Source organism: Musa acuminata, chromosome BXJ2-3, assembly GCF_036884655.1.
Source record: "Musa acuminata AAA Group cultivar baxijiao chromosome BXJ2-3, Cavendish_Baxijiao_AAA, whole genome shotgun sequence".
Lineage (NCBI taxonomy): Eukaryota > Viridiplantae > Streptophyta > Magnoliopsida > Zingiberales > Musaceae > Musa > Musa acuminata.
In genome coordinates, this window is record NC_088340.1 from 5754284 (window position 1) to 5767927 (window position 13644).

The 13644-nt window shown below is 37.0% G+C and overlaps 1 protein-coding gene across 1 annotated transcript; it reads right to left on the minus strand.

Annotated features, from left to right (window-relative positions):
* Nucleotides 1-1117: 1117 nt before the first annotated feature.
* LOC103977608 (GBF-interacting protein 1-like) lies at nucleotides 1118-13081 on the minus strand. The gene is made up of 10 exons (XM_009393173.3): nucleotides 12703-13081; nucleotides 10596-10639; nucleotides 9839-9965; nucleotides 7267-7378; nucleotides 5537-6135; nucleotides 3528-3864; nucleotides 3017-3284; nucleotides 2723-2815; nucleotides 1970-2437; nucleotides 1118-1592 (listed from the first exon to the last, which is right to left on the minus strand). The coding sequence occupies exons 1-10, from the start codon at nucleotides 12875-12877 to the stop codon at nucleotides 1242-1244; spliced, it is 2574 nt and encodes an 857-aa protein (XP_009391448.2). The 5' UTR covers nucleotides 12878-13081; the 3' UTR covers nucleotides 1118-1241.
* Between the last annotated feature and the right edge of the window lie 563 nt (nucleotides 13082-13644).

A 13644-nucleotide genomic window follows, 5' to 3' on the forward strand; every position in this document is an offset into this window, starting at 1 on the left:
ATTGATCTTCTTCTTTCCCCTCCCCCCCCCCCCTTTTTTTTTTTTTTTTTCTTTTTTTCCTTCTTCCCTCTTCTACGTCGCTGCACTTCTGCCATCTCTCATTTCAAAAAGCATGTAGAGGAGGAGTAGGGGGACACGAACTAGTTAACTGAGTAGGGGGACACGAACTAGTTAACTTAGGTGAATCAATTTAAAAAAAAATTTAAAAAAATGATTGAAATAAAGAATAAAATTGAGATTTACAACAAGGATGTCAATAAAAATTAATTAATGAAGATTTTTTAGATAAATTAAATATGAAATCCTTACTAATAATAATAATAACTTATCCTCCATCAAATGTTCTTTACCTATCGGTTCAAGCATGGGCATGCTTGTGACGAAAGACGGCATAAGAACGATGATGATGATGATTTGGTGGCGGATGGAGTGGTGACACGTGTGACGTCCCCGCCACCAAAACAGACATCAACGTAGATGGTGTTGTCCATCAATCGCTATAGCTCGACGAAGAAGAAGAAGAAGAAGGGCTTGAAGACACGAAGGTGGAGTAATGTGCTCTCTAGCTTTGTTTTCTAATCTTATCCGACAAAATGCAGAAGGTCAACTCTTCATTAATTTTGTTGATCTTAAAACGATTTATCTAAAATGCTAAAGCTCAAGCTATAGGCCTAACCTAGTCTCTCATGGGATTAACATCATCATCATCATCATCATCATCATCATCAAGAATCCACATAATCCTAAGGCATGTAAAATCTCCCCTAATTGTGTCTTCACATCATGGCATGTTCTTTAATCAATGCCCCACCAGGAGAAATGATCGAAAGAATTTCTGAATTTGGAACTTAATCTAACTTCGTCAATTGGCATCTATGATCATATTTATCAACCAATTCCCAGGAACGCAACAATCAATATTCACTGCTAATACATGTCGTCACTACAGGAAACCAACGTTGCATCCAAGGAAACCTCACTTTCATTTTCTTTCTTCCAAACACCACCATTTCCAGAATTCTATCTTTTCCTATGTAGCTGATTCACTTTACCCACAATTGGTTTAAGCCTATTTTTAAGGCCTCAGATTCTATCAAGAAAAGAAAGCAGAAGACAATTAACTTAAAATAGACTTTAACTAGTCATTTCACCAAAGGAAAAACGTGCGTCCAATAACAAACTACAATATGGCACTTTTGCATACGCAACACTATTCCCTAACCCAGACAAACGATGCATCATCAAAAGTTGGCCGTCCAGTTTAGGTGACCAACCTGGGGCTGCTGATAGGTTCCAACCTGTGGCCCTGGCCCCGGCGCCGCCACCCCAACCCCAACACCTCCACCGATGGCTGGTGCCACATTATGATGTACCAACTGATGTGGGGACGCCATGGAGGCTGGTTGACTGGGATGGTACAAACCAGGGTACTGCACATGTGAAATCTGTGCTGCGGGACCGAAAGAACCATGACCAGCATGTGCGGGCAAAAATGCTGCATGTGGTGCTTGCCCTGATAAGTTGTAATATGGTGCTGACTGCAAGCTTGGATGCTCTCTTTGTGTCTGAATCCAGATGTCCGATGTCTCCGCCTATAAAACACATACAACAACTTGTTATTATAAAACAAAAATATAATAAAGAACTGAGCACAACCATATTATGAAATGGTTGCGGTTCCTCTTTAACTATTTTGAGCCTGAAGTTTTAGCATCCATCGGTGACACAGAACTAAACATGAATTCAGGGTATAAAAATTGGTACAGAGATTTTCAGAGACTAAGGCAATAGACATCCTGTGTCACCCTCCATAATAATTTGGTGTTAGGAAAATATAACATGCAGACACCTATCTCAAAAAATAAGAGGTGATTTCAGCTGGTGCAACAAAATAAATTAAACTACATTATGGTGTCCTACTCTTTGCTAAATCAGTTAGATGAAAAATGTTAAGAGCAAAGCCAATAACCTGTTGATTTGGCATATAGAGACCGTGGTCTTTATACTTGATTCTAGTGATGTCATCAGGGCCTGCTGTACTGCCAACAGCACCAGGGGGACTAATGGTGAATCCAGCTGAATTATTGTAGCTTGCATATGCTGTAGGGCTACCACCAGGTACTGGTTTATACTGTGCAGCTGCATACTTCATACTGGCAGCAGGTATCTGCGAGCTTCCGCCTGGCATCATAAGATAGTTGTTCCCATTTGAGGGGTGAGGATATGCAGGATTGCTAGAGTAGTTCGGCAATGCAATCGGTGGGACATAAACTGGAGAAAACATGTGACGATAAGGTACAAAATTTGGATAATGTGGGATGTGAACTTGTGGATACATCTGCGGAAGTGACTGCTGAGGCTGATGAGCTAGTTGTTGCTGTTGTGTGATACCATTGGAGGATAAAGGGCTGAAGCTGGAAGCAAGTGAGTTCAGGGCCTGCACCAAAAAGATACAGAATACAGGCAGAATTAAATTTGAGCAAAAACAAGTAAACCTTGGATAAGGGCAATATACTTCATCCACATAATTAATTGCTAAAAAGGGCATCTTTGAGAACCTATCATGTATTCTTTCTTGAATGACTAAGCCTTACATACCAAAATGTTTTTCCTGAATAAACTGTTGCTACTAATAAAACATATCAGGTCTTGTAAGTAGTAGAGATTAATATAAGCAATAAACTTGCACAAAGAGCAAGATAATGCTGGAAAGAGAAGACACCTCAGATGCCGAAGTTAAGTCTTGTGTATGTACATTGTCTTCCAACACAGTTCTAAAAAATGGGACATCATAACCATTTTGGTTGTCATATGCCTGTTTCAAATGAACAATGCAGTTGTTATTAGGAGTCATTAATAAGAGCAGGTTAAAAATTCACCAACATTTGTCAACCAGAAGATCAAAAGTTTACTCAAATATCTAGGACTTCTATCACATGACTAGCCTCAAGTTCCCAATTTAAGACAAAAGCAGTCTGAATCCTGAGTTTCAGTGTGCATGTACGTTTCGACTCACCGAGAAGCTCGACAAGCTTTGTGGATTTTGCAACTGCTGTTCTTTTGAACTGTAAGGAGGACTGCTACTTTGGACCAACCCAATATCTGCATAACTACCAATATTTTGAGAACTTTGCGAATCATCAGTTGCAGTTGGTAGTTCCTCAGACTCTGAAACCACTGCAGGGTAGTCAGATTGAGGGGTTCTACCTTGGACTACCAAAGTATCCTTATGGCCAGCAGCAAAGACATCCGCGGTGGAGACAACTGGAACTGAAGCTGATGCACTACAATAACCAAACCTAATGAGAAAATTCTTCCTACCTTGAATTGAAAAAAAAATAATCATATCTAAATCTCAAGATATAAGATTCAGATCTAATATTAATAAATGAGAAATTCAGTTTCCTATCTGTTCAGAAATGGCTTGCAGTAAAAAAACAAATGATGAATCTAGAATAAGTATTAATTTGTTTGAAAAAAAATTTCATAAAAATATGACAGGGAAGATGATGAAGAGGTAGTAGCACCTTACTGAAGGTTCATCAGTGAACTCATCTGAACTTTGAGATTGTTGATTAGCAGTTATAATTCCTTTTGAGTCAAAACCTGCCTCAAAACTGCCAAAAGTCAAGCATGTACGCTCCGACTCTGGCACTTGAAGATGTTGAGGTATGATCACATGTTGATTTTCTGATATACTAGCTTTTGACAATTTCTCAGACAGTTCAGTAGCATCTACCAGCTTGGTGATACACAAATTATCAGCAGAAGATGGAGAGACTGAATCAGATACAACCACACCTGGTATGGCAATATTGGGTTTCTGAGTAGATTTTGGCTTCCATTCCATGTTGGTCTGCATGGCTGCAAAGAGAATATTTAAAGTGATGATAAAAGTAATACTATGTTATCTTCGTATGCGCCAACTAATAAAATATAAAATTATAAATTAGTAGTTTAAACAACTTATCAACAATCAAATTAACTTTTGTAGTTATCAAAAGAACTTTTAAGACATCCAAGCAGAGATGCATATCTCCCAAATGATACTCCATGAATCCATCAAAGTCACAACTAAACAGTTTCCAGGAGAAAAGAGAGCAAACAATCTTTGATCCATCCATCCTATATGATGATCATGCTTTTATGCATATGCGAACCGCTGATGTAGGATGAGTTCATGACAAGGATGTCATTTTTTTCTTTTTTTTTTGTTTTGTTGAGAATGCAGGGAAGAGAAAAAGAAAGTAAGAAAATAATAATAATAATAATAAATAATGGAAAAACGTTGAAAGACCTCACACCTCCATATATTTTGCATACCATCAAGAAAAAGGAATGTTTTAAACCATTTACATATAATATGAGAAAAGAACTCATTCAGTCATCGATTCCTTCAATGTACCAATTACAAATCATTTTCCTCTTCTATAAACCCCAAATAGAAGAAGAAAATGCAAATACAGACATAAGAAAATATTACAATTATGATATGATAAACCATCTGCTACATCTTTCTTCAAAGAAGATATATTTGCAAATATAATATGCAGAATAATCTTCATTTCCAAGGATATATTTGACAAATAGTCTTTCCCTTGCAAGATGATGAGATTAAATATTCAATAGAGGGAAGCTTTAATTTCTTTCATCTTTTCCTTCTCCTTGGACAATATAGGAAATTGAAGTAGAAATATTAGAAATGTTGTCATGCGACAACTTATGACATTTGTGAAAATATTCTCTAAAATAATAATATCTATTCAAATAAGAAATACATCAAAATGGTCAACATAACCACCAACTGCATTCGTTGTTGTATATGCAGTTGATTTTATGTGGCTGTATATGCAGTAGCATATACATGTCCATGTGGACTTCATTAGCAAAGCCCACATCTGCAGTCAGCCATATATTGGGGCAACAAGTCCTACAGATACAGCAAATGACTGCATATGCATCTGCAATTGCATATGTATCCACATAGATTGCATTTCAAAACACTGAATAATCTTAAAAATTAAAGGAAAAACCAATTTAGACATATTTTAAGATTTCTCGTTGAGGCCAATACCACATGGTAGTTGATGGCATAACATTTACGAATGCTGTACACTATTTACTTTCAACACACATGTAATATGCATGCAAAAACAAGATCGATGTTAACACTTAACAGGATATTTGGACACTACCATATATTCACTTACCACAAAGATAATGATTATTTAGGATTGCACAAACATAAAACAACATTCAATAGGTGTATTCACCAATACCACAAAAATAAAGAAGCATCAGTGATAGCATGGTATTATTCCCAACCATAATAGAACATAGAAGTGTATAACATAATAACAATTCTACAAGACTACAAATATGGAGAAAAATTAATAAATTCTACAAGACTACAGATATAGAGAAAAATTAATAAAAACTAGAAAGATTAACCAGTACATGCACTTCATGAAGATAAAGGCTTCAGCAAGGTGATATCAATGAACAATTGGATTCATCCTGATCACGAAGCATGTACCTTTCTGATTACCCATAAACTGTTGGTGCTGCTTGCTATTGTGTTGGCCACTCAGAACTGATCTGCTCATGGATGTGCTAGGCAAATTACGCACCAGGGCAGATCCTTGGTTTAGATGATTGCTCTTAGATGTGGCATTTAGATGACCAGATGGTTCTGTCTGTGGAGAAACATCTTTTCCCAATGGAGGATTTGAAGAGAGATTAGAAACTGATGACTGAGAAACCCGACGATCAGAAGACCGTCTCTGAGCACCAACAGCTCCTATGTCACGCCGAATAGCCCCAACTATTCCAGCTGATCTGGAGTCAGCAGACGGTACATGAACTGGGTCTAGAGATGAAGAGTACACACCTATAATAGAATTGCCTGATGCCACTTTAGAATGAGCATGAGAACTATTTTGTAAATCCTGTGCTTTTGATGAAGAGACAGTTGCCTTTGCATCTTCATGCAGAAATGGTCTCTGACTGCCACTTGGGCCTGCATCTTTGGCATTATGAGATACATCAGTAAACTTGCTTGAATCTGCTGATAGCAAGTATCCGTCTAAATTTGAGGCTACAGACAGCTCTTCATCAGATGGATCTCGGGCAGTGCTACAGTGAGAAACAACAAATGAGGATGTGCATGAAGAGATCAACGCTTCTTTCTAATAAAAATAATTACACACAAGATGAACACATTGTGAATGCATGGAATAACCACTGGCCTGATTGCAGCAAATATACTTAAGAACAAATCCAAATTTCATATAATTACAGCACTAACCTAACAAGCTACATAGAAAACATAGTAAATAATTTAATCAGTAATGAAGCATGATTTATGAATCTAAAGCAGACATGGAAGCATAAACTTCGAACATCATGCATAGTGAAGAAGCAGAAGTCATAACAAGATCAAAGAGAATAAATTAGACCAATATAACCACAGTTTGATGACTTCCTGGACACAAAATAGTGAGTGCTGTAAGAACTCTCCAAATAAGAGGACATTTTTAATGTTAATCTCGACATATAACAATTCATTCACACTATTATTGATCATCAGAGAATAGGGCCGAATCAAATTTGATGCTTTCCAATCAACAGTCAGATCAGAATAAAGTCAGGCCCATATGATTCCGTGGAACTAGTGCCCATAAGCTACTATATCTTCAAGAGAGGAAATATCTATTGAGCAACTTGGATTATAGGACCTAGAAATCCTCATAAACCTACGATAGAAAAATAGAAAAAAAACAGAATCCAAGAAGCTCACGTCACTGGACCAAGAAGCTCCTTGCATTGGCAGTACAAAAATCCTTTCATCTTATTTTATGGCACCGATAATTAGTCTGCTTTAGAAAGCCATGGCTTCTGATGTCTTATCCAAGATTGTCATGACAGCATTTCACTCTTGACACCCCAGATCACTCCAGCCGATTCTCTCAATTGCTGAAATAATTTCTCAAATTCAAATATTGATGCATTTAACCACCTACATTTTTCCCCCAATCTTTCTGATACTGACTTATGACCATCTTTGGCAACATTTGTTTTCTATATTTACTAATCACCATAAGCCTAAAAATGTGTCATTTAACTTTATTGCATCTCCGGAGATCTTTCAACCAATCTAATAAAATAATATGACAGATGACCGTGCCACTGATGATAGCAATACTCTCAGATGATGAAGTAAAGATAATCAATTCTGAACAATAGCAAAAAATAAGATAAGCACACCTCTTCTCATGAATGTATGAAGAAGTTTGATGAAGTGTTTCTTGCTTGACATCCTCTTTTGCATTTTGATTTACTCTGTTGTCTCTCACAATACGAAATTGTCTGCTGATTCCTGCATGTTTGAACATAATTTATTGCACCTAAACTAGGTGTACACATGTTTTAAAAGAATTTATCTAAGTAAAAACATAGGTCGCTAACAATAATACAGAATAAATAGATCTTTGCAGAACATGAACAACTGCATTTCCAAAATATTGAAAAGAGTGACCTAGCGCACCAGATTCTTGCCAAGGTGAGTTCCATGTACACCACCTTATGCTTACAAGCAAAGAGACCATTTTTGTGACTCTTGAGCCCTAATCAACATGGTCACAAAAAGGCAACCATACTGTGATGTCAAGCCTTATGGCCCTTACCCTTTGAATTTCCAAAGATTATTCAGTTTGGAACTAAAAAAAAGAAAATCAGAACCAAGAATATGCAAAAAAAGATGTTATATAAAATTTCATGCTCACTTTCAGCCAGGAGTAGCAACAACCACTTAAACAAGATACTTGAAGCATAATAAAGTTTCGAATAGAACATATACTGATGATGTGCTATTTTTTAGATTTTGAACCCTGGCAAAGTTAAATGCTTTTTATCCTTGGACTCCCAAATGAAATCAAGATTCGTGATAATTTGACTAGGTCATAACTCATAAGCATAGTGTAATTTAAGGATGTAGAAAAATAACAAAACAAATCAGAGAACTGTTGTGATGCAAGAGGCATAATCTAAGTCCCTACAGCAGCAGAGAGAAAGATTCACCATAAGAAGAGGTGGCGGAGGCAGAGTCACAACAAGAGCAGAAGCAGCAGAAGTCCAATCTTAAGCATAAACCCTAACTGAAATAGAGCTATTCAATCCAATGTGGTTCGCAGAAGGTCTGAATTCATGATTCCTAGCACAGCCAGAAGAATAGAGGGGTTTCTCACAAATTAAACAGGAAGCCGAGAGACTCTCAAAGACAGGTGGTTAAGAGCCACTATAACTCTTGGGACAAAAAGCCTAGTCAGAGCCTTATTAGGACTCCATCAGCAGGCAACAACCCATTGTTATATAACAGCAGAGCTGGCCAAACCAAAAAACTTATAAGGGTCTTCCTTTGAGGGGAAAAGTGGCTTACTCATCATTCTACGTGGATAATGATTGGGGCAATAGTAACCTAACAAAATAAAGTCATGTAATCCTCTCCTGAAGTATCAATAACAGCAATAATTCTACTTTCGATCTTCGGTGCTACTTCTCATCCGTAAAGAAGGGAAGCACTGGTTTGGGTTTGTAATCCCTAATAAAAAAAGATTGAATTTAGGTTGGCTAAAGTAAAAAAATCTTTCGAATTACATAATAAAATTAAATTTAATCCACTCCAAATGGCATGATAACGACATGGAACATTTATCTCAAATCCTTGACTCTTAAAGATTTGAAATTATCTTATGTCCATGTAGGTTTCTTTTCTCTATACATCCATGATGTAGATTAGACGTACACCATGTGCCACAGGCTTGAAGACCAAGTTCAAATTACAGACAAATGAGAAACTAATTTATGAAATAATTTGCATGCACAGGAAAATATGTGAAAATTATCTGACAAAAAGAGGACCAAAGAATCTGTTGGAGGCTCTTCTAATTTACTTCCAAGCATAAACAAGTGAAAAAAAGAAACATAAGCAAAAGCAATTACAAATGCTGGAAGGCAGTTGGTCAGCAGCTGAACACATAAGATGAGTGGTAACTATCAAAACACATCCTGACTGAGTCTAGAGAATGGAATAGGTTAAATGCCATGTTGAAAAAGGAAAAAAAGATTACACGTTAAAAAAGAATACGCATTGATAGGAGCCTCATGCATTCAGCTGCACTTTTTTTTTGGATTATCTTAGCAAGAAAACTTGACAGGCTCAGAAACTCATTCCTTCCAGAATAACACAGAAATGCACTTAAAGTAGTAGAATAAGAGAATCTAATAGAGACTAAAAGACATTCTTACAAACAAGGTGGTGCTGGAAAAAGAGTTACCATTAGTATATTATGTGATAGAAAGAGATCAGATAGTAAATAAACAAACAGATTAATACACAAGGCTCCTACCAATGTCAGGTCTGAGGAGGATCGTCTGTCTAAAACCTTTTCCCTACATGTGAAGAGCCTATTTTCATCACTCAAATGTATCAAATTACACAGAAACAGATTTCCTGTGGTGCGAAGGCTCACCCTTAATGAAACATGGAACAAAAGAGAAACCCGGTAGAACCCTGATAATTTGTGAAATAAACCTATAATGATACCACCTAAATATGATACTGTTCTAGACTTTTCAGTTTCAGGATTCCAGTATCCCATATGTTACACAGTATCACCACTCGAAAAATCAAAAAGCAAATAGGATGAAGAAAAGACCAATATGCCCTAAAACTATCACAATGATAAAACATTACTAGGAGAATTTTTATAAGAAAATTCATCTTCCTAAGTGTTACAGAACTAAATACGGAAGCTGAGAAACTGAGATGTTGGATTACTAGGAACTGAATTTCGAGTATAATCTCCTTTGTGCATATTTTGATCCCATGATGTAAGAGGTTTCGCCCACTGTACATTAGGTTCCACATGCCTTCTTGTATCAGCTAAGCCCCTGTAACCTGTAGGCTGAGGTCATGACAAATGTCCTAATAAGTAAAAACATATAAATATACAAAGATCGACAAAGAAATTCCAATCTATGCCATATGCACATGAAGCCAAACAACTAAAAAGAGTCATATGATCACAGAACAGACCATTTGGATCTTGATTCAGTGTCCTAAAAAAAGGGTTCAAACATAAAAAGCTTTGTACATGACACTACTCCAAATTGAGGGTTTTCAGTGACGTGTTACATTCAATCGGTGGGAAGAGGGTAGAAAAAGGGATTGGACACGCAAAATCAAGCACCACAGTTTCAAGAGTATAGTCATTACCTTTCCTCTTCATGGAGAAATTAGCATAATTACCTTATTCTAAAAGCATATCATCCTTAAGTCAAAATCACCATTAAAACAAAATCTTCGGTAGAGGTTATAAAGCTTTAAATACGAAAGACTGCCTAAAAGCTTGAGCTATTTCAAAACAATTCTGTGCAAAAGAAAATGTTGGCAAATCTAATAATTGTGTGCATGGTCAAATTATTTTTTTAATATGACAAGAAAAATGTTAAAAGCAGTAGATTACACTGGGAAATGGAACAAAAAGCATAAATGTCAATCTAGATACAAGATAGTTTATGTAAGCATAGAATACCTCTTTCTTCCTGTCCCTTTTCCTTTTTACCTCATGAAATGGATCTGTAAGGTACAAAGAGAAACAATATGCTTAAGCCAGATTGGAGAATAAAAAGTGAAATTAACAAATACTAATAGCACAAACATCAAACAGACATCATCAATATCATTTTCTTCTTCAGGGCCAAGAATGGAGATATTCGATGATGGTCCATGACAATTTTCATCTCAACTCAACAGCCTTGTAAGGAACAAAAATGTATCAGTGGAAATTTCCAATTGAACCAGTTTGAGCAGCCAATGCCCAAGCTTATTCAATTACTAATGTTACATCAATATGCCATTTGTGTAACTCTTTTAACTTTTTACGACAGGAATAACATACATCTACCAGAACAACAAGAGGCTGGTCTCCAGACTGTCTATGTTAAGTTAGATAAATTTCTTGCCATGGCCCCCAGTTAAATCAAGGCACAGTTAATACATGCCACTCCACTTATATATTAATAAGTTTCCTCACAAAGTTGCAAAAACAATAGATATCCTATTAATGTTTACAAACTGTCAAGACTCCCAAAAAAGTATAACAAAAACCCTTCTAAAGTAAACTGCATAAATACCCTTATCAAATTTTTGCAAAGTGTCAGCACATAACAAAAAGATGGGTAAGTCCAAAAAAATTTGGAAATAATAAAGGTGACCATGACATTTGCAACTTTATAGGGTCATACAAGAAATTTTACATATTATAAGGGTAAGTCTTACACTTCAAACTCAAATAGACATCTGCCTCAATGTGCTCCATTCTTTTTAAAACAAGTGGTGATCTAGGGTAAATTATCATTAGCATAAATGAAATCTACACACTATAATTATTCTTAAAAATAATCCCATACTAATAAGCAATACTCTTCTTTAATCTCCCCTTGGGAAATAATAGCTCTACTAAAAAAACTTACCTTTTTCATACTTATCACCCATATTCTTTAACTGTATTATTGTAACTTCAGTCAGTTCTATTATGGTGGCAGAGCAAAAAGTTCCTTCTTATACCTGAATCTTCTAAAACTGGCATATACAAAGGAGATATGAAGATCGTTTGGTTAAATAAGGTGTGTAATTTAGGACTGGCATATACAAAGGACCGGCACAAGAAGAGAAAAAAGGGAAACCTAGAAAATTTTATTTGTAAATAATATAGTACTGCTTTTAGTTCAACAGTGCTGGAAGGAGAAGAACCACGTAGCCAACCCCAAGTAGTTGGGACATCATGAAACATTGTACTCTAGATCCTGTAAGATGTACCATCTAGTCGCCATTATTCCAACAAAGACATTACCCTTACCAATACAATCAATTGATAAACATCTTTCTTGAAACACCCAATAAGTTCATATATTGCTAATGCCAACAGATGACGAAAATGACCAAAAGAGCAACTACAAAAAAAAATTCATTTATTCCACTCCTATTGTTCTCTTGCCAGCAATTGGTTCAACATGCATAACCTCACTACTTATTCTACAAGTAGAATAACCTCATTACTTATCATCCATAACCACATGTTAAGATCTAAGAATCAAGATGACTCAAATAATTCATTTGAGCATAAAGTACTCAAAATCAAATGGAATCAACAATCTAACAATCTAGTTTCTCTTCAAACTTTTGACAAGCTCCCTCTACGACCCCCTCTCCAAACTAACAGAAAAAATCGTATACTTTTGGAACCCTATACAAGTTAAGAACTCATTCTTCGTCTTCCTGCATCAACAGAATACAAAGGAACAAGTAAATTTATATTTTAATCTTTTTCATAATAAAAGCAGTAAATGCAAACTCATGAACACAATCAAACAAGATGAACAGTTACTGAACACGCACTTCCCTGTAGCGCACCGAGCGCATGAATAACCGAGTTTACCCATATCTGACGACTCCTAAAGAACAAATGGTTTGTAGACAACATTTACAGCAGTTCGAATGTCATGAGATCACTCCAAAGATGCACCAGATAAAAGCAACAACCAATAAGCAATATAATGTGCAACGATCAAATCAATTTCACAAACCACAAGCGTCGCAAATTAGAAGCAGAGCGAAATGAATGCGGGATAAAGGGCGACCTTGGTTGAGCAATTTCTGAGCGGTTTCGTTGGGATCCATGTTGGTCTCCTTGAGCACGGCGTAGATATCGGCGTCGGAGTGGTTCCCGACGATCTCTTTGATGGATTGGATGGTCTTCTGGATGCGCAAGGGGACAACCTGACCTCCGCCGTCGACACCCGAGCCCATGACCATCTCTGTCGAGATTGGCGGAGTGGGAAGCCAAGCACGGCGGACGCGGCAGCGAAATCCTAGCAAAGGTAATAGGTCAAAGGACCTCAATCGAGAGAGAGATTGGATTTGGGGGAGAGAAAGACAGCGTTCTGGGGAAACGAGGGTTTTGGAAGCGAAAGAGAGTTGAAGCCCTAGAAATTGCGGAGTCGTCGCAATTAGTTGAAGTTGGTGGGGATATTTTTGGGAAGGAGGGAAGAGAAGAAGAAGTCGAGGTCGGTCCGACGTTTGGTGCCGTTAATTGTCAGCGTTTTGTGCGCATGATTATGCTAACGCCGTCTGTGGAGACCCAACGTTGCAAGACCACGGTTCGGTCTTGCAACGTTGGGTCTCCACAGACGGCGTTAGCATAATCATGCGCACAAAACGCTGACAATTAACGGCACCAAACGTCCTGCCGGTTCAAGTCGCTTTTATTACTTTCCGCCGTCTCCCCCCTCGCCTTAAGAGAGTGGGAACCCGCATGGGACCCACCGTTTCAATCACAGGAAAGGTAGGAAGCACGGGTACGAACTGACCGGCGGAGAATATATATATTATTGAGGAAAAAACAAGTGTTTTGGTCGTATTGGAGTTCTGAATTTCTTTTTTTTTTGGAAATATTATGTCAAAATTTCGTTAAACACGAAAAAAGAAAGAAGTCTTTTAAATACTTGCAAGTGTAATGCATCATACTCATAAGAATCATATTTTAGTATCATCAAATGTAATTTTCCTTTTTATGGATTGAG

Excerpts from the sequence above, each read along its gene's own strand:
- LOC103977608 (XM_009393173.3), bottom strand. The coding sequence starts at position 12,877 with ATGGTCATGGGCTCGGGTGTCGACGGCGGAGGTCAGGTTGTCCCCTTG. Across the intron at positions 10,640-12,702 it reads TCAGAAATTGCTCAACCAAG|ATCCATTTCATGAGGTAAAA; the intron begins GTCGCCCTTTAT and ends TGTACCTTACAG. Across the intron at positions 7,379-9,838 it reads TACTCGAAATTCAGTTCCTA|GAATCAGCAGACAATTTCGT; the intron begins GTAATCCAACAT and ends TCAAACATGCAG.